The 22,500-nt window shown below is 44.7% G+C and overlaps 1 protein-coding gene across 4 annotated transcripts in view; it reads right to left on the bottom strand.

Moving 5' to 3' along the window:
• Positions 1 to 22,500, bottom strand: part of LOC139553793 (estrogen-related receptor gamma-like) — a 351,374-nt gene that overhangs the window by 94,174 nt on the left and 234,700 nt on the right. For all 4 annotated transcript variants that reach the window (XM_071366466.1, XM_071366464.1, XM_071366467.1 and 1 more), the window contains exon 3: positions 6,047 to 6,462. In XM_071366466.1, the coding sequence (XP_071222567.1) occupies positions 6,047 to 6,462 (416 nt within the window). The remainder of the gene's footprint in view (positions 1 to 6,046; positions 6,463 to 22,500) is intronic.

Here is a 22,500-nt window from a genome sequence, read left to right on the forward strand (position 1 = left end):
CCTTCTACACTCAGTGGCCAGTTTATTAGGAACACCATTTAGTACTGGGTCGGACCCCCCCCTTTGCCTTCACAGAGGTGTTGGTCAATGCGATTGCATGACGCAGTTGCTGCAGATTGGACAGCGGTACACCACTGCCACCAGCCTGTACTGTTGACACCAGGCAGGATGGGTACATGGACTCATGCTGCTTACGCCAAATCCTGACTGTGGCATCATTATGACTCAACAGGAACCGGGGTTCGTTGGACCAGGAAATGTTTTTCCACTCCTCTATTGTCCAGTGTTGGTGATCACGTGCCCACTGGAGCCGCTTCTTCTTGTTTTTAGCCAATAGAAGTGGAACTCGGTGTGTACGTCTGATGCAATAGCCCATCTGTGACAAGGACAGACGGGTTGTGCGTTCTGAGATGCCGTTCACATTCGACCTCTCTCATCAACGAGCTGTTTTCTCCCACAGGACAGCCGCTGACTGGATGTTTTTTGTTTGTCGCATCATTCTCTGTAAACCCTAGACACTGTCGTGTATGAAAAGCCCAGGAGGCTGTTTCTGAGATACTGGATCCGGAGTGCCTAGCATCAATGATCATACCTCGCTCAGATGAATGCATCGATGTCTGTCTGCTTTATATAACAAGCCACGGCCACTTGACTGTAGGAGCGATCCATTTGGGATGGGATGATGTACCTAATAAACTGTCCGGTGATTGTATATTGCTCCTCCATTTCATAATTTCCCATTTCCCTTTCCTCTCTCTCACTCTTTCCTTCACTCTTTCTCTCTCTCTCTCTCTTTCTCTCTTTCCCTCTCTCTTTCTCTCTCTCCCTCTGCTACCCTTTCTCTCTCTCTTTCTCTCCCCCTCTCTCGCACCCCTTCCTCTCTCTTTCTCTCTCCAATAAGGGAGTGAAAGATGCAGGATGTCAGGTGGCACTGGACAGGTGCCATGACAACACCAGCTGCCAGAGCCTCCGAGTGTCGCTTCCTACACGCTACAACACAAACACACACACACATGCTAAAATTCGAACCTTCCCAACACAGCAGGTTGGGGGAGTATAGTTCCATCCCTACCTACCCTGCCCTCTCTATGCCTGTCCCCTCTGACAGACCAGACACGTCCCTCCCCTGCCCTCTTTCTCCTGTCCCCTGTGGCAGACCAGACAGATCCCTCCTCCTGTCCTCCCCCCTCTCTATGCCTGCCTCCATCTCTCTCCCTCCCCCTTTCGTATCTCTCTCTCTCCCTCCCTCCTTCCAGCCAGGTTGCTATAGTGGTGTCCAGCTGGAGAGGCTGTGGTGATTACCTGCAGTTTTATTGGCTAATGGCTTGAAACATACCAATATGTCTACCACTGCCCAGAGGAGGCCGGACCCATGCTAGGGCCAACACACCCACACACACGCACACACACGCACACACACATCTGTCCATTGGAGGATTGGCTTGTGTCAGGGCCAAGCACAATATTACATTCAGTGAAATGCTCTATGATGATTCACTTCCACGTCTGTCAGCCTGTTTCAATATAAACACACATATCTATACTGCTTCATCCTCTATCTAAGATATTTATCCAATAGAAAAATGATGCTGCACAAAATAAATAAAACGAGCAGAATACACTCCCTCATAAATACCGATGCAGTGTCACTGTCACTCAGATTCACACACTTCATTCAGAAATCATGTTTACTGATACCATCAGTCCCATTGATCTATAACCTTATCTTAGTAAATACCATAATCTAAGCATCTCATCAGAAGTGATTCAGTAAGGATGAGTGTAGGTATACATCCATCCATTCATCTCCTATCTTTATTAAAGCCACTGAAAGCTGTTTAACGACTGACCCATGACCCTAACATCTAACCTCTAATCATAATCTCTGGCCTGTGTCTGACCATTGATTCCTCTTGGAACCCAAACAATCAGATCCGAAAAACTTATAGCACATTGTTTAACCTTTTGTCAATAGGGGGTGCTGTTAGCACTTTTTTTTTTGTTGACATTGCCAAATTAAACTGCCTAGTAGTCAATTCTTGCTCGTACAATATGCATATTATTGTTATTATTGGATAGAAAACACTCTCTAGTTTCTATAACCGTTGGAATTATGTCTCTGAGTGGAACAGAACTCTATCTACAGCACTTTTCCTGACAGGGAGTGAGATTTCAGAAATCTTGGCCTCTGGTCCCAGGTCAGTTTTAATGTCCCTGTGAATGCTATGAGGATACAAACACTGCCTACACCTTCCTCTAGATGTCAGTAAGTGGTGACAATTTGAATGGAGTCGATTGCGCAATCAGGGCCTGTATAAAACACCAAAGACCGGAAGTAGCTTTCCTTTGGACCCTGCGCTCGACGCAAGAAGGACGTTGGACCGACCTCTTTCCAAGCCTTGGTTTAGCCAGTAATATATCGCCGGTCATGTTTTTACTTGTTATAGGTGTTAAAAACATCATAAGGTAGTTAATTTAACCTGTTATGGCTGCAAGGGAAATTATTGAGTAGCCAGAAAAAAGGTGCCCATTTCAAACGGCCTCGTACTCAATTCTTGCTCGTACAATATGCATATTATTTATTACCTTTGGATATAAAACACCTTCTAGTTTCTAAAACAGGTTTAATTATTTCTCTAAGTGAAACATAACTCTTTTTACAGCCCATTTTCTGGAAAAAGTGAATTTTCCAAGAAGCTATGTCTCTCTTCAAGATACTCTCTATAAAAGGCCTTGGCACTTGGGACTGTACAAACACGTCACACATCTTCCCCTGGTTGTCATGCGGAAGTGAGAGAAAAAAGGACTTGATTATCTCTGTCAGGGACTGAAAGGAACCTCTTTGAGTGATAAGTGCGCACTTTATAATTTTTTCTGGGCGCGAAGTAGGAACTGGACCGCGCTCCTGGAAAACACTCGTTATAGGTGAATATGACCTCCAGCTTCGATTTTCTTTGATACATGTCACAAAATCATCCTAAAGTATGTTTTTTCAATATACTTTAATTATATTATTGAAATTTATTCTGGACTTTAGACGTGATGCGACGCAAGAATTTTGTCAAGACGGAGAGGTTAGCATGGCATGGCCAGTGTGTCATGCTAATTCAACAGGGACATCGTTCGTTCTAGGTCCAAATGAACACGGTTCTGAACAAAGGACCCTTTGGAGAACATTCTGATGGAAAATCAACAAAGATAAGGACCCAATTTGGGATGCTTTTTCATATATCTGTCGAACTGTGCTATCGCTAGCGTTTGACTATAATCAATGCTGCTGTGTGTTAGCTATTGTAGTAAGCTAATATAACGATATATTGTGTTTTCGCTGTAAAACACTTCAGAAATCGGAAATATTGTCTGTATTCACAAGATCTTTCTCTTTCATTAGCTATCCACCATATATTTTTCTGAAATCTTTTCTGATGTGAAATTAGAAGTAGACGTTGGTGTCTGTTTTCTCTGGCTACTGCCGTGCGATTTCTTACTGTAGCTATGATGGTAGCAGTAATGTAAAACTGATTTATAGCTAAAATATTCAACTTTTTCGAACAAAACATAGATTTATTGTGTAACATGTTATAGGACTGTCATCTGAGGGAGTTTTTTCTAGGTTATTTAGGTTAGTTCTAGGTTAGTTAGGTTGGCTTTGCATGCTAGCTGCATGCTAGCTGCATGCTACCGGTGCTGTGAAAAATATCTGTCTCTCTTTTTGTATTTGGTGGTGAGCTAACATGAATATATGTGGTGTTTTCGCTGTAAAACATTTAAAGAATCTGAAATATTGTCTGTATTCACAAGATCTTTCTCTTTCATTAGCTATCCACCATATATTTCTCTGAAATGTTTTCTGAAGTGTAATAAGGTAGTTGACGTTGGTGTCTGTATTTTCTCTGGCTACTCCCGTGCGATTTCTTACTGTAGCTATGATGGTAGCAGTAATGTAAAACTGATTTATAGCTAAAATATGCATTTTTTTTGAACAAAACATAGATTTATTGTGTAACATGTTATAGGACTGTCATCTGAGGTAGTTTTCTCTAGGTTATTTAGGTTGGTTCTAGGTTAGTTAGGTTGGCTTGTGCATGCTAAATGCAGCCTACTTGTGCTGTGAAAAATGTCTTTCTCTCTTTTTGTATTTGGTGGTGACCTAACATAAATATATGTGGTGTTTTCTCTGTAAAACATTTAAAAAATCGGACATGTTGGCTGGATTGACAAGATGTTTATCTTTCAAATGCTGTATTGGACTTGTTAATGTGTGAAAGTTAAATATTTTACAAAAATAGATTTTGAATTTCGCGCTCTGCACTTGGACAGGCTGTTGTCATATTGATCCCGATGTCGGGCTTGCAGCCTGAAGAAGTTAAACCGTTTTATAGCAATTTATATCCGTTTAGTGCGATTTTGAGGGATTTATTTGTGACGCCCTTCCATGAGCTGGGCACGTTTCCTGTACATACCGAACGTTAGTGGCCATTTCGATGGGACAAGAGGACATCTTTCGACCAAAAGACGATTAGACCGGAGAAATGATACATTGCCCAAGATTCTGATGGAAGAACAGCTCATAGTAAGAACTATTTATGATGATAAATCGCTGTTCTGTTGAAAAATGTTAAACGCATATTTCGCCATTTTGTTTTGTGTAGCTTCGCTTTGGCGGACCCGGTATTGCACAGTAAGGATAATTTTAGAAATGTAAGTCAGCGATTGCATTAAGAACTAATTTGTCTTTCGATTCCTGTCAACCCTGTATTTTTTAGTCAAGTTTATGATTAGTTATCGATTAGACTAGATCACTCTCAAAGATGACGCCCGACATTTTCAGGCCAGTTTTGCTACTATTCTCATTGTATAACCACGTTTTTTTGTGGCTAAATATGCACATTTTCGAACAAACTCTATATGTATGTTGTAATATGATGTTACAGGAGTGTCATCGGAAGAATTCTGAGAAGGTTAGTGAAAAAATTAATATATTTTGGTGATCATAACGTTATCGCTCCCGTTGCCTTGAATTCATGCTGGGGTAACGTTTGCACATGTGGTATGCTAATATAACGATTTATTGTGTTTTCGCTGTAAAACGCTTAGAAAATCTGAAATATTGTCTGAATTCACAAGATCTGTGTCTTTCCATTGCTATGCTTTGTCTATTTTTATGAAATGTTTTATGATGAGTAAATTGGTAATACACGTTGCTCTCTGTATTTATTCTAGTCGAGTTGTGATGGTGGGTGCAATTGTAAACTATGATTTCTACCTGAAATATGCACATTTTTCTAACAAAAACTATCCTATACAATAAATATGTTATCAGACTGTCATCTGATGAGGTTTTTTCTTGGTTAGTGGCTATCAATATCTTTATTTGGCCGAATTGGTGATAGCTACTGGTGGAGAGAAAAAATGGTTGACAAAGAAAAATGGTGTCTTTTGCTAACGTGGTTAGCTAATAGATTTACATATTGTGTCTTCCCTGTAAAACATTTTAAAAATCAGAAATGATTGCTGGATTCACAAGAAGTGGATCTTTCATCTGGTATCTTGGACTTGTGATTGAATGATATTTAGATGCTACTATTTACTTGTGACGCTATGCTAGCTATGCTATTCAGCTTTTTTACTGGTGGGGGGGTGGGGGGTGCTCCCGGATCCGGGTTTCTGAGGCGGTAGATGTTAATCGCTCCGTGCATGTTATAAACACTGGAAATATCCTATTGAAACTGGTTTACTAGCTATAAGTGGCAGGTAGCCTAGTTCTTAGAGCTTTGGGCTGGTAACAAAAGGTTGTTGGATCGAATCCCCGAGCTGACAAGGTCAAAAACTACCATTCTGCCCCCAAACAAGACAGTTAACCCACTGTTCCCTGGTAGGCTGTCATTCTAAATAAGAATTTGCCTAGTTAAATAAAACATAAGCAGGGGATATGTGTGTTGCAGTATGGGGCTAGGGGCGCCTAAAATAACAAAAAACACAGGTCTGATCGCTAACCCCTAACCTCTGACCCGTAACCCTAAGCAGAGGGAACGTGAAAGCCAACCTTGGATGGTCCTCTTGAAGAAGGCCTTGCAGGCCTCGCAGGAGGCCACGCCGTAGTGGTAGCCCGAGGCGACGTCGCCACACACCAGGCACAGCCGCTTGGGCATGGAGTTCAACATGTACTCGCACTTGATCTGCGAGTCCTCCCCGATGGTGCTGGAGCAGTCTTCGTAGCGCTTGGAGGCCCCAGCAGGGCCCAGGGGGCCGGCCCCAGGCCCGTACAGGGTGGGGGAGTCCAGGCCGTTCTGGTGGCCGTTCATGGTAGAGCTGTAGGAGCCACTGGCGTCGCTGGAGCCCCCGGGGCTGTGGTGGTTAATGCTGTCTGCCAGGGAGGCGGGGCTGGAGGGCTCTGTCTTAATGTAGGACGGGCAGCTGGACTCTAGGTGGCGCTCTTTGCTGGACATTCTGCACAGGTGCCTGGATGGAGGGAGGTAGAGGGGGAGGGAGGTAGAGGGGAGGGAGGTAGAGATGGAGGGAGGTAGAAGAGAGAGAGAGGTAGGAGGGAGGGAGTTAGAGGAAAAAGGAGGGAGGGAGAGATGGAGGGTGGGTGGAAGGAATTGAGGTAGGGAGGTTGGGAGGGAGAGATGGAGGGTGGGTGGAAGGAATTGAGGTAGGGAGGTTGGGAGGGAAGAGAGAGTGGAGAACATGTTGTCATAGGTGAGTTAATCATAATAGAAAGCTTGACAACATGTTAACATCTTACCAAATACTTTGCAAAATAGTTATCTTTTTATAGTGACATCATACTAAATCTAACTACTGGATTATTCTCAGAAAATAGTCAAAATAAAACACCTAGAATGTGTATGAGAAAGACAGAGAGTGTGTGTGTGTGTATGTGTGTGTGTGTTGAGGTAGGCCTGTAGAAGCGTCTCTAGCCTACAGCTATCAGTCACTCTCTAGTCAATAGCAACTTGTTCTACATGAGAGTAATCAGGAAGGAGGCACAGCGCTGCTCAATCATGCCTGAGACAGCCACTCACAGCAAACAGCAAACAACACACACACACACACACACACACACACACACACACACACACACACACACACACACACACACACACACACACACACACACACACACACACACACACACACACACACACACACACACACACACACACACACACACACACACACACAGAAAAACAGACATATGCGCACAAGAAAGGCCATGCACAGATATACTAAACACACACAAAACACATATCAGAGACAACACACACACTAAGAGATGAGGAATCTGAAGGAAAGTACTTTACTTCCACCCCTTCCAATCCCCTGTTCAATAGCATCAACCTATTTAGTGGCACAGTGTTCACAGTGTTGTACGTTAAGAGATGCCCTTCTGCACACCACTGTTTTAAACGGCTGTTATTTGAGCATTTGTGGCCTTTCTGTTAGCTTGAATGATTCTGGACATTCTCCTCTGACCTCTCTCATTAACAAGGTGTTTTGGCCCACAGAAATGCCGCTCACTGAATGTGTTTTGTTTATCGCACCATTCTCTGTAAACTCTAGAGACTGTAGTGCGTAAAAATCCCAGGAAGGCAGCTGTTTCTGAGATGCTGGAATCCCCATGTGTGGCATCAACAATCATACCACAGTTAAAGTTGCTTAGATTACGCATCTTGTCCGTTCTAATGTTTGGTCGAACAACATCTAAAGCTCTCTACTCTACATACTCTATATATTGAGTTGCAGGCAGCCACAGGATTCGCTGTTCGAAGGAGTAGGCTCACGCAGGTGTACCTAAAAAAGTGGCCGGTGAGTGTATGTATGCAAGGCCCTTGTAATTTTTTTTCCAATACTGCCAAGTCATTACTGATGATTGATTTCACATTGTGGTACGAGTATATAGTGAAATGAGTGGTATCCACCTACAACAACATAGTGATAACATGGAGCTGGCAGGTGATCCAGGTCACAATAGAGGTCAAGCAGTGGGAGGAGAAAGACATGGTGATCAAAGGAATGGCAGGGGACAAGCACCTCTTCTGAGAGGTAGTCGTGGACCTCGTTTGAGAGGTGTGGGGGAATGTGGTAGAGTACACGGACCAAGACAGTGGCAGCAACAGCAAAGAGTGTCCAATGAAACCCAAGCAATAGTTGTAAGACCATGTCATAAATCATGGCAATGACTGAGGCAGCTACAAAGATTCAATCAAACCTCAGAAGATCAACCGGGGCCTCATCATCAGAACTTTCCTCAATGAGAACCGGTAAGTCTTCAGCAGGCACTAAACATTAGGCTACTCTCAATTGTCAAATGACTGTATACTGCATGCCAATGTGTACCACAGAGTAGGTGATGTGACTAAATGTGTTCTTACTGTAATTGTCCCTACAGAATTGAGACTCTGCCAAATAGGGGAGGCAGAGGCAAAATTCTGCCTGACCAACAAGAGCGTGCTGTGGTCAATTTGGCTCGGGCCAGAAATGATATTCCCCTTACAGACATTCCACAGTACATCTTGGACAATGACGACATGTTCAACAATGTGGAAGCCATACGTTTGCCGACTATTACACGCATGCTGAAAAGGCAGCAGGTGTCTCTAAAACAGCTATACCGTGTGCCTTTTGAAAGAAATGCAGACAGAGTGAAGCAACTGAGGACTGAGTATGTTCAGGTATGTTCAGGTATGTTCATTTTCAATATTCCCCAAAATTTTTCCATCATTGTAATCAGTCATTCTCTTTCCAAAATGTAATTTTAGAGGTTGATGGAGCTGGATACTGACGAAAACCATCACAAATTCCTCTTTTTGGATGAGGCATGCTTCCACCTGGCCAAGACAAGGAGGAGAGGTCAGAATTTCATTGGCCAGCGGGCAACCATCCAAGCACCTGGACAACGTGGGGCCAACATCACCATGTGTGCGGCTATATCGGAAGATGTTGTGGTGGGACGCAGACCTCATATTGGATCATATAATGCAGGTCTCTTTGTAACCTTCCTTGATGAGCTAAATCAGGTCTGCAGAGCTGATGGTGTGACCTATGTCATTGTGTGGGATAATGTCAGGTTCCACCATGCTCAAATGGTGCAAGCATGGTTTCATGCCCAAACACAATTTACCACCCTGTACTTAGCCCCATACTCTCCTTTCCTAAAACCCGATTGAGGAATTTTTCTCCACATGGAGGTGGAAGGTATATGATAGGCGTCCTCACGAACAAGCCACCCTTCTCCAGGCCATGGATGACACATGCAATGACATCACGGCAGACCAGTGTCAGGCCTGGATTCGCCATGCCCGAAGATTCTTCCCAATATGTTTGGCTAATGAAAACATCCATTGTGAATCCACAAGACAGGGTTGATGGAAATATAGAAGTACAGTAATCAATCCTTTGTTCTGGTTTTTACAGTAAGCCAGGTGATGTTTTACTGTAGTTTGTTTCTTTTTTGTAGATAATAATTTTTGCTTTGATTCAAAGAAGCCTATGTTGTGATTTTGTTGATTTTGTTCAATGATTCCACTGTGTCTGTAGTATTCTCTCTACTTGTCCTTTTACAGTGATGTATGTACGTGTAGTGCCATAATGAAACATATATCACATATTTTGTACTACAATATTTAATGATTGTACGAACAACTACACAGTGAAGCTATCGGTATCTTGTGTGTGGATGATCTAAATTAATGTTCCTATGGTATTTCATGATAAATTAGTTATTTAAATCATTGATTCTGCGGGTGCAAGGTCTTTTAAGATCTGAATGAACAATGCAATGTTTTGAACATTGTACAGCCTGTGTTACAAGTGACTTTGTGTCTGGAGTTTTGAAAAAATGACCGCAAGGTTCTGAAATTAGTGCCAAAGTGACTGTAAAAAACTGTAATACACACTTTTACAGTACCAGTCAAATGTTTGGACACACCTATTCGTTCAAGGGAAGTATATACATTGAAGAATAATAGTGAAGACATAAGATTCTTCAAAGTAGCCACCCTTTGCCTCTTGGCATTCTTTCATCTAGCTTAATGAGGTAGTGACCTGGAATGCATTTCAATTAACAGGTTTGACTTGTTAAAAGTTAATTTGTGGAATTTCTTTCCTTCTTAATGCGTTTGAGCCATTCAGTTGTGTTGTGACCAGGTAGGGGGGTATACAGAAGATAGCCCTATTTGGTAACAGACCAAGTCCATATTAATATTATTATAATTTTTTATTTAACTAGGCAAGTCAGTTAAGAACAAATTCTTATTTACAAGGACGGCCTACATCGGCCAAACCCGGATGACGCTGGGCCAATTGTGCGCCGCCTTATGGGACTCCCAATCACGGCCAGTTGTGATACAGCCTGGATTCAAACCAGGGTGTCTGTAGTGATGTCTCTAGCACTGAGATGCAGAGCCGTAGACCGCTGCGCGAGCTGGAGACCCGAGTATGGCAAGAACAGCTCAAAGAAGCAAAGAGAAATGACAGACCATCATTACTTTAAGACATGAAGGTCAGTCAATCCGGAACATTTCAAGAACTTTGAAAGTTTATTCAAGTGCAGTCGCAAAAACCACCAAGCGCCCTGATGAAACTGGCTCTCATGAGGACCACCACAGGAAAGGAAGACCCAGAGTTACCTCTGCTGCAGAGGATTAGTTCATTAGAGTTACCAGCCTCAGAAATTGCAGCCCAAATAAATGCCAAGAGTTGAGAGAATGCCAAGAGTGTTCAAAGCTGTCATCAAGGCAAAGGGTGGCTACTTTGAAGAATCTCAAATATTAAATATATTTAGATTTTTTTAACACTTTTACATGATTCCATATGTGTTTTTTCATAGTTTTCATTTCTTCACTATTATTCTACAATGTAGAAAATCCTTGAATGAGTAGGTGTGTCTAAACTTTTGACTGGTACGGTACATATAGAAAATATGTAAGTACCCACCAAATGATTATTACTCACGTACATCCAGCTGCTCAACCGTAAGAGACAGCAAGAAGAGAACTGATAAAAACAGCAACGTTTTGGAAAACACTTCAGGAACTGTTTAGAAACATTTAGACTTCTTGGTGTCGCAACACAACACAACCCTTAGGTTTTCCCAGAGGCAAAAACAACTCCCCTTCATAACTCTGAAACAAGAAGTTATTAACCATAAGTCTTTTTAACCTCTCTCTTCCCTCTCTCTCTCCTCAGGTCTACAACAGGCTGTAATATTCACAACTATGTATAAACTCAATTGTCAGATGGTGGCTTTTATTCCAAGCCCCACTTTAATCTAAAATTAGACGCAATAAAATTCCCATTAGCTGCGAGAGGGATGGGATTCTCGGCTCTATATTTTAGAAGAAAGGAAAGCCTTTTTGACAGAGTAGAGACAATTTGAGAGGAAATTATTGTGTCTGTTTTCGGGAACGCAAGGCAGCCCCAATCCCTGGGAGGAGAGTTTAAGAGTGAGAAGAGCTCAGATTTAGTTGCTGCTTATTAATGAAAACAATAACTGTCAGGAAATAAAAGGACATGTGTAGTACTGAGTGAGAGAGAAGATTAAGAAATCACAGAGAGAGAGAGAGAGAGAGAGAGAGAGAGAGAGAGACCAGAGAGAGAGAGAGAGAGAGAGAGAGAGAGAGAGAGAGAGAGAGAGAGAGAGAGAGAGACCAGAGAGAAACCAGAGAGAGAGAGAGACCAGAGAGAGTCCAGAGAGAGAGAGGTAGACCCTGCTCTATACTATAGTACGTAGTCCGTTCCTGCAGTCAAATGACCTAGTGGGTGGTATGTTATTCATATTTTCATTAATAAAATACATTATTAAGAAAAAAAATGGATTTGTTATATTTCAGTCTTCTGTGATGTATGTAAAGTGTAATTTTGGGATGCAAACTCTAAATGGAATACATTTCAACTCTATATTTAACATGGTACTATACTTTTGTTTCAAAGTAGATTTGTTTAAGTCTACCAAGAAACACTGTGTGACCCTGATTTAGCCCACTGCAGTAAATTAAAGACCACTCAACGTGCCTGTCTCTTTATGTTGCCAAGAGTGAAGGGGCAGACATCTGTGTAATTCTTAATATTCTATCTTCATGAGCACAGAGAGATTGCAGTCATATTAGACACAGTCATATTAGACACAGTCATATTAGAGACAGTCATATTAGAGGCAGTCATATTAGAGGCAGTCATATTAGACACAGTCATATTAGACACAGTCATATTAGAGGCAGTCATATTAGAGGCAGTCATATTTGAGACAGTCATATTAGAGGCAGTCATATTAGACACAGTCATATTAGAAGACAGTCATATTAGAGGCAGTCATATTAGACACAGTCATATTAGACACAGTCATATTAGACACAGTCATATTAGAGACAGTCATATTAGAGGCAGTCATATTTGAGACAGTCATATTAGAGGCAGTCATATTAGACACAGTCATATTAGAAGACAGTCATATTAGAGGCAGTCATATTAGACACAGTCATATTAGAAGACAGTCATATTAGAGGCAGTCATATTAGAAGGCAGTCATATTAGAGACAGTCATAATAGACACAGTCATATTAGAAGACAGTCATATTAGAGACAGTCATATTAGACACAGTCATATTAGAAGGCAGTCATATTAGACACAGTCATATTAGAAGACAGTCATATTAGAGACAGTCATATTAGAAGACAATCATATTAGAGGCAGTCATATTAGACACAGTCATATTAGAAGACAGTCATATTAGAGACAGTCATATTAGAAGACAGTCATATTAGACACAGTCATATTAGACACAGTCATATTAGACACAGTCATATTAGAGACAGTCATATTAGAGGCAGTCATATTAGAAGGCAGTCATATTAGACACAGTCATATTAGAAGACAGTCATATTAGAGACAGTCATATTAGAAGACAGTCATATTAGAAGACAGTCATATTAGACACAGTCATATTAGAGACAGTCATATTAGAAGGCAGTCATATTAGAGGCAGTCATATTATATGAGAGTCATGTTAAAACACAGTCATGTTAAAAGACAGTCATATTAAAAGACAGTCATGTTAAAAGACAGTCATATTAGAGGCAGTCATATTAGACACAGTCATGTTAGAAGACAGTCATATTAGAAGACAGTCATATTAGACACAGTCATATTAAAAGACAGTCATATTAGAGACAGTCATATTAGAAGGCAGTCATATTAGACACAGTCATATTAGAAGACAGTCATATTAGAGACAGTCATATTAGAAGACAGTCATATTAGAAGACAGTCATATTAGACACAGTCATATTAGACACAGTCATATTAGAGACAGTCATATTAGAGGCAGTCATATTAGAAGGCAGTCATATTAGACACAGTCATATTAGAAGACAGTCATATTAGAGACAGTCATATTAGAAGACAGTCATATTAGAAGACAGTCATATTAGACACAGTCATATTAGACACAGTCATATTAGACACAGTCATATTAGACACAGTCATATTAGAGGCAGTCATATTAGAAGACAGTCATATTAGAAGACAGTCATGTTAAAAGACAGGCATATTAGACACAGTCATATTAGACACAGTCATATTAGACACAGTCATGTAAGAGACATTATCATTAAACAAATTGATCTGAGGCAAATGTATCAGCAGCACATGCTCAAGTCAGTTTTTATCTAGGTGCCAGGTATTGTGTGAGCGTGTGTGTGCATGCGTGCCGTGTGTGTGTGTGCATGCGTGCCGTGTGTGTGTGTGCATGCGTGCCGTGTGTGTGCGTGTGTGTGCATGCGTGCCGTGTGTGTGTGTGTGTGTGTGTGCATGCGTGCCGTGTGTGTGCGTGTGTGTGCATGCGTGCCGTGTGTGTGTGTGTGCATGCGTGCCGTGTGTGTGTGTGTGCATGCGTGCCGTGTGTGTGCGTGTGTGTGCATGCGTGCCGTGTGTGTGTGCATGCGTGCCGTGTGTGTGTGTGCGTGTGTGTGCATGCGTGCCGTTTGTGTGCGTGTGTGTGCACGCGTGCCGTGTGTGTGCATGCGTGCCGTGTGTGTGCGTGTGCGCGCAAGGTGCTGTTGGATGGACACATTAATAACAGCGTTGGAGACAAATTAACGACTTGCTGTCCGTGATGATGATGTTTTGACGAAAGAGAGGAGAGAAACAGAGCGAGAGAACGGAGAGTGAACAAGAGAGAAAAAAGGGACATTGAAATAGAGAGATAAAGAAACTATCAGGAAGCTAAGCAAACAACAAATAAATACTGATAAAAAATATATATTTTATATTTGAGTGACAGGTGAAATATTATTTTCTTTGTTTGTGTTTCTTTGGCACGGTGAAACCTCCCTCTGTGTTCAGCTCAGTTCAAAGCCAGAAGGCCGCTGTGTTAAAATCAACGATAAATAGATATTTAATCATCAGCAGATCACAACACTTTCATATCTCCGTGCAACAACAAAGGCCTAACCAGCCCCCTGATACTCAGCCTGACGCGTCTCCGTTTAACACACATCAGATATAAAGCACAAACAATCTCCATCAATAGACAAAAAGACGGCGTTTCTCACTTCGACATCATATATTCAACACCTCCGTCTACCTGCCTTTTACTAAAGGTTACCCCTCCGAGGGGTACACAAAACAAACAGATTACCCACTTTCATACCCTCCTTTTTTCCTCTGCTCTCTCTGTAATTTTCTCTTCATCTCTGTCTTTTTTCTGGGCTTGCTGAAGCGAGGCGTGGTGAAATCAACAGGAGACCAGTAGTGGTGTGTGTGTGTGTGTGTGTGGTGATGTTGGTGGACCACTCTGCCATGACAAGGTGTCATTAGGACAGGACCACTGATTCACTGTTCTGACAGCTGCTAGGACAAACATGCAATCATCGTATAAGAGGGAGTCACCGAGGGGGGCCACAATACACCTACCACTCTCTATCTCTCTGTTTACATGTCTCTCCTCTCCTCTGCTTGTTTCTTTCTCTATATTTTTCCCCACTGTTTTAGTTTTTCTCTCTCCTTTTGTCTTAATCTTGTTCCATATTTCTATAGGTAGAAATCATTTCATCAGAGCCATGCATTGTGTCTCCTCTCCACACAGATAAGGAAACAAAGTCCAATAAGCAAAAAACTCTATCTAGATAGGGCCAACGCTGGGAAATAAAGACAGGCAATGCATTTACATTTTTATAGTTACACGAATAGGATGATGTCATCACAAAACTCAATTACTTTTTTTCTCCTTCTTTCCGCTACCATCCTGATTCTGCTGGTTCTTTAGCTGCATTGAACCACAGTCAGTTTGTTACCTCTGAACATCAATCGAAGGGAGAAGTTTGCTCTTCTGAAGAATTATGGGTAAGAAACACTGGCTTCCTGTTCTGGTGAATTATGTGTAAATGGCCTCTGGTTCCTCGCTGGGCCTGGTGTGTTTGTGTGTGTGTGTGTTTGTGTACGTGTGTGTGTGCCTGCGTGCATGTGGGTGTGTATACTGGTGGGTGGCTGATTACAGTTGTTTCTGTCGGGGGAGGATTACTACATAATAAAAGGAGAGCCAGCGGATGTAAATCGTCTCCCGGCGAGGCAGGAAGATCAATTGTTATAACATTACAGGCTGGGAAAGTAGTCATTCACTCTATCGGCTGCAGAATAAACCCACTGATTACATGCAATCAATGTGATAATGGCAAAAACACATTTGGCCAATGGGCCGCACGGCCGTAAAGCCGTCTCTTCGAGGCTCACGCTACACTAGACAAGCTAACAGAGGGGACCGGAAAAATGCGACATATACTGTTAAAGCGCTAGGTAGGACAGGCTAGCAGAGGGGACGGTAATGATTGTGACACACGTCGGAGGCCTGTGGTTCCTAACCTGTTTTAGATCAAACAAGGATTACCACCAGGGTACAACTCCAGCTGTGGCCATTTATATAACACTATTGATTTACCATTATGTTATTTATATAAACGCATCCTGTCCCTTCCTAGCTATTACACTTCTACTACATCCAGTTCTCATAAGAAATACAATTATATTTGATTTCTAACCAAATAACACTCCTGGAATCATTGTTATTTCTGAAAATACATAATATGAAATTATTATGATTTATCTGTAACAAATATCAATAAATATATCAATTATTTTGGTATCATATTCCTATAATTAATATACCTACTTAGGAAAAATGGTGTCATTCCACTACAACACAAATGTCAATGTGAATGATAGATGTGGTGTAGTTATTTCAGCTGAGGTGATGTTGTTGAACAGGTGGGTGGGTGGGTGTAATGGGACCAGATATGAGAGAAGCATGGTCTTGTTCACTGAAGACAGGCCTGTCAAGGTGGGCCGATCCTCAAAAGATATGGCTCTGTCTGTGTGTGTATGTGGGTATGTGTGTGTGTGTGTGTGTGTGTAGCTATGTGTGTGTGTGTGTGTGTGTGTGTGTGTGTGTGTGTGTGTGTAGCTATGTGTGTGTGTGTGTGTGTGTGTGTGTGTGTGTGTGTGTGTGTGTGTGTGTGTGTGTGTGTGTGTGTGTGTGTGTGTGTGTGTGTGTGTGTGTGTGTGTGTGTGTGTGTAGCTATGTGTGTGTGTGTGTGTGTGTGTGTGTGTGTGTGTGTGTGTGTGTGTGTGTGTGTGTGTGTGTGTGTGTAGCTATGTGTGTGTGTGTGTGTGTGTGTGTGTGTGTGTGTGTGTGTGTGTGTGTGTGTGTGTGTGTGTGTGTGTGTGTGTGTGTGTGTGTGTGTGTGTGTGTGTGTTACTGCCTATTCTGTGTTTGACAGTCACTGGCTCTATCTCTCTCAGATGATTTAGGTCATTTTACTACAGAGCAGGTACTGATAAGTGTGCTTCTGCCATACACTGTCTCTACCACGTTAGTGTGTGTGTGTGTGTGTGTGTGTGTGTGTGTGTGTGTGTGTGTGTGTGTGTGTGTGTGTGTGTGTGTGTGTGTGTGTGTGTGTGTGTGTGTGTGTGTGTGTAGCTATGTGTGTGTGTGTGTGTGTGTGTGTGTGTGTGTGTGTGTGTGTGTGTGTGTGTGTGTGTGTGTGTGTGTGTGTGTGTGTGTGTGTGTGTGTGTGTGTGTGTGTGTGTGTGTGTGTGTGTGTGTGTGTGTGTGTGTGTGTGTGTGTTACTGCCTATTCTGTGTTTGACAGTCACTGGCTCTATCTCTCTCAGATGATTTAGGTCATTTTACTACAGAGCAGGTACTGATAAGTGTGCTTCTGCCATACACTGTCTCTACCACGTTAGTGTGTGTGTCTGTGTGTGTCTGTGTGTGTGTTCTGTTTTAACCCTGTAACCACAAACCTCAAAAATCAATGTTCACCCAATTAAGTGAAATCCCGAAAGTGAAACTATGAGGTTGAAGAGAGAGAGAGAGAACAGAGCTGTAAGAGCAGCCCTTACCCACTCAACACAACACCATACAAGACAAGATGAAACTCATCAATGAAAAATTAAGGACAAAAGAATGATCACTATTCTCTCAGTTCTGTCTGTATAGAAAACAACATGTTCCTTTATTGAAACACTCAATGAAAAGTGTGCAGTGCTTGCTTTGCTTGTAGCCGTGGTCTGGTGTGTGAGTGGATAAGCAGTGCTATCTGGGAGCATTAGGGGTGCAGAGAGCCCTCAAAACATTTACTGACACGCACACACACCCTCGCTGACACGCACACTGTGGCTGACACACACACACCCTGACTGACACACACTGTCGTGCCGGGATGGGTTCAGGGTAAATAAGCTTGGCTGTTTTTCAAAAAGCAGCAATACTCCTAAACTACATGACTCCGCTGTCAGAGCGAAAGCGCTCATCTGTTTAACACACACACACACACACACTCAAATAAGCATGAACCAGACGTGGGATCAAATGAAATTGCTGAAAAAACTTGTCCAGATTAAAACACACATCTTATTAAACAAATGATAAAAGAGGATTTTACTCTCAGAAATATGACCGGGTTATGAGATGTGAAATGAGAGGATAGGGTGGAGGGAGAGAGGGGTAGAGAAGAGAAGGGTAGAAAAGAGAGGAGGGAAGGAAAGGTGAGTGTGCAGGCAATAAGATGGCGTTGGTTGTGTCTGCGTTGGGGTGGTGGGGCGGCGGAGCATTGGGGCGGTGGGGCGGCGGAGCGTTGGGGCGGCGGAGTGGTGGGGCGATTGGGCGGTGGGGCGGTTGTGCGATGGGGCGATGGGGCGATGGGGCGGTGGGGCGATGGGGCGGTGGGGCGGCGGAGCGGTGGGGCGATGGGGCGGTGGGGCGGTGGGGCGGTTGTGCGATGGGGCGGTGTGGCGGTGGGGCGGTGGGGCGGCGGAGCGGTGGGGCGGCGGTGCGGTGGGGCGGAAGAGCGATGGGGCGGTGGGGCGGTTGGGTCGTTGGGGCGGTGGGGTGATGGGGCGATGGGGCGGTGGGGCGGTGGGGCGGCGGAGCGTTGGGGCGGCGGAGCGTTGGGGCGGCGGAGCGTTGGGGCGGCGGAGCGATGCGGCGGCGGGGCGGTTGGGTCGTTGGAGCGGTGGGGCGGTGGGGCGGCGGAGCGTTGGGGCGGCGGAGCGTTGGGGCGGCGGAGCGATGCGGCGGCGGGGCGGTTGGGTCGTTGGAGCGGTGGGGCGGTTGGGTCGTTGGAGCGGTGGGGCGGTGGGGCGGCGGAGCGTTGGGGCGGCGGAGCGTTGGGGCGGCGGAGCGATGCGGCGGTGGGGCGGTTGGGTCGTTGGGGCGGTGGGGCGATGGGGCGATTGGGCGATGGGGCGGTGGGGCGATGCGGCGGTGGGGCGGTGGAGCGATGGGGCGATGGGGCGGTGGGGCGGTGGGGCGGTGGGGCGGTGGGGCGATGCGGCGGTGGGGCGATGCGGCGGTGGGGCGATGCGCCGGTGGGGCGATGCGGCGGTGGGGCGGTGGGGCGATGCGGCGGTGGGTCGTTGGGGCGGTGGGGCGATGGGGCGATGGGGCGATGGGGCGGTGGGGCGGTGGAGCATTGTGGCGGCGGGACGTTGGGGCAGTGGGGCATTGGGGCGGTGGGGTGGTGGGGCATTGTGGCGGCGGGACGTTGGGGCAGTGGGGCATTGGGGCGGTGGGGTGGTGGGGCGGTGGGGCGGCGGAGCATTGGGGCGGTGGGGCGGCGGAGCATTGGGGCGGTGGGGCATTGTGGCGGCGGAACGTTGGGGCAGTGGGGCATTGGGGCGGTGGGGTGGTGGGGTGGTGGGGCGGTGGGGCGGTGGGGCGGCGGGACGTTGGGGCAGTGGGGCGGTGGGGTGGTGGGGCGGTGGGGCGGCGGAGCATTGGGGCGGTGGGGCGGCGGGGCGGTGGGGCGGTGGGGCGGCGGAGCATTGGGGCGGTGGGGCATTGTGGCGGCGGGACGTTGGGGCGGTGGGGTGGTGGGGTGGTGGGGCGGTGGGGTGGTTGTTTGGGGTGAGAAGCAGAGCGGAGCGTGCCCAGGCAGGCAGCCTCTTTAACCAGATCAGATTGGGGAAATTGGCTGTCAGGACAGGATTGTCGTGATTTATACCCGTCTATCAAGAAGAGAGGAAACGGTGCAAGCTGCTCCCGCTAGCCCCCGTCTCCCTCCCTCCCGCTTCCCCTCCCACTTCCCCTCGCTACGCTTGCAAAGCATCTTACACCCTTAACGCCACCATCTGCTACCAAATCTAATTCACATTCCACCATAATCAGGTTTACCCTGTAATGCCCACTCTGCCTCTCTCTCGCTGTCTGTCTGTCTGTCTGTCTGTCTGTCTGTCTGTCTGTCTGTCTGTCTGTCTGTCTGTCTGTCTGTCTGTCTGTCTGTCTGTCTGTCTGTCTGTCTGTCTGTCTGTCTGTCTGTCTCCCGTTCTACCTTTACTCTATCCCTTCCACTTTCTACCTCTCTCACTTTCTCCTTCTCTCTCTTTCTTTTACACTATCTGTCTTCATAAATGCATGTCTTTCACAATGTCCGTGGTATGTGTGTTTATGTGAATGTGACTGAATGTCTGTATGTCTGTGAATGTCTGTAACTACATATTTGTCATTGTTATACTAAATACATTCATCCCACACAGCAGAGTATAGATGTGGTAAAGAGGTCAATGGAAACACATGGTGGGAAAGATCCCCATAGATGGAGTAAAGGAGTCAATGGAAACACATGGTGGAAAGATCCCCATAGATGGAGTAAAGGAGTCAATGGAAACACATGGTGGAAATATCCCCATAGATGGAGTAAAGGAGTCAATGGAAACACATGGTGGGAAAGATCCCCATAGATGGAGTAAAGGAGTCAATGGAAACACATGGTGGGAAAGATCCCCATAGATGGAGTAAAGGAGTCAATGGAAACACATGGTGGAAAGATCCCCATAGATGGAGTAAAGGAGTCAATGGAAACACATGGTGGGAAAGATCCCCATAGATGGAGTAAAGGAGTCAATGGAAACACATGGTGGAAAAGATCCCCATAGATGGAGTAAAGGAGTCAATGGAAACACATGGTGGAAAGATCCCCATAGATGGAGTAAAGGAGCCAATGGAAACACATGGTGGAAAGATCCCCATAGATGGAGTAAAGGAGTCAATGGAAACACATGGTGGAAAGATCCCCATAGATGGAGTAAAGGAGTCAATGGAAACACATGGTGGAAAGATCCCCATAGATGGAGTAAAGGAGTCAATGGAAACACATGGTGGGAAAGATCCCCATAGATGGAGTAAAGGAGTCAATGGAAACACATGGTGGAAAGATCCCCATAGATGGAGTAAAGGAGTCAATGGAAACACATGGTGGGAAAGATCCCCATAGATGGAGTAAAGGAGCCAATGGAAACACATGGTGGAAAGATCCCCATAGATGGAGTAAAGGAGTCAATGGAAACACATGGTGGGAAAGATCCCCATAGATGGAGTAAAGGAGTCAATGGAAACACATGGTGGGAAAGATCCCCATAGATGGAGTAAAGGAGTCAATGGAAACACATGGTGGGAAAGATCCCCATAGATGGAGTAAAGGAGTCAATGGAAACACATGGTGGGAAAGATCCCCATAGATGGAGTAAAGGAGTCAATGGAAACACATGGTGGGAAAGATCCCCATAGATGGAGTAAAGGAGTCAATGGAAACACATGGTGGGAAAGATCCCCATAGATGGAGTAAAGGAGTCAATGGAAACACATGGTGGGAAAGATCCCCATAGATGGAGTAAAGGAGTCAATGGAAACACATGGTGGAAAGATCCCCATAGATGGAGTAAAGGAGTCAATGGAAACACATGGTGGAAAGATCCCCATAGATGGAGTAAAGGAGTCAATGGAAACACATGGTGGGAAAAATCCCCATAGATGGAGTAAAGGAGTCAATGGAAACACATGGTGGAAAAGATCCCCATAGATGGAGTAAAGGAGTCAATGGAAACACATGGTGGAAAGATCCCCATAGATGGAGTAAAGGAGTCAATGGAAACACATGGTGGAAAAGATCCCCATAGATGGAGTAAAGGAGTCAATGGAAACACATGGTGGGAAAGATCCCCATAGATGTGGTAAAGGAGTCAATGGAAACACATGGTGGGAAAGATCCCCATAGATGGAGTAAAGGAGTCAATGGAAACACATGGTGGGAAAGATCCCCATAGATGGAGTAAAGGAGTCAATGGAAACACATGGTGGAAAAGATCCCCATAGATGGAGTAAAGGAGTCAATGGAAACACATGGTGGAAAGATCCCCATAGATGGAGTAAAGGAGTCAATGGAAACACATGGTGGGAAAGATCCCCATAGATGGAGTAAAGGAGTCAATGGAAACACATGGTGGAAAAGATCCCCATAGATGGAGTAAAGGAGTCAATGGAAACACATGGTGGGAAAGATCCCCATAGATGGAGTAAAGGAGTCAATGGAAACACATGGTGGAAAGATCCCCATAGATGGAGTAAAGGAGTCAATGGAAACACATGGTGGGAAAGATCCCCATAGATGGAGTAAAGGAGTCAATGGAAAGACATGGTGGAAAGATCCCCATAGATGGAGTAAAGGAGTCAATGGAAACACATGGTGGAAAAGATCCCCGTAGATGTGGTAAAGAGGTCAATGGAAACACATGGTGGAAAGATCCCCATAGATGGAGTAAAGGAGTCAATGGAAACACATGGTGGGAAAGATCCCCATAGATGGAGTAAAGGAGTCAATGGAAACACATGGTGGAAAGATCCCCATAGATGGAGTAAAGGAGTCAATGGAAACACATGGTGGAAAAGATCCCCATAGATGTGGTAAAGAGGTCAATGGAAACACATGGTGGAAAGATCCCCATAGATGGAGTAAAGGAGTCAATGGAAACACATGGTGGAAAAGATCCCCATAGATGTGGTAAAGAGGTCAATGGAAACACATGGTGGAAAGATCCCCATAGATGGAGTAAAGGAGTCAATGGAAACACATGGTGGAAAGATCCCCATAGATGGAGTAAAGGAGTCAATGGAAACACATGGTGGAAAGATCCCCATAGATGGAGTAAAGGAGTCAATGGAAACA

The sequence above is a fragment of the Salvelinus alpinus genome, chromosome 25 (genome assembly GCF_045679555.1).
Source record: "Salvelinus alpinus chromosome 25, SLU_Salpinus.1, whole genome shotgun sequence".
In the NCBI taxonomy this organism is placed as follows: Eukaryota; Metazoa; Chordata; class Actinopteri; order Salmoniformes; family Salmonidae; genus Salvelinus; species Salvelinus alpinus.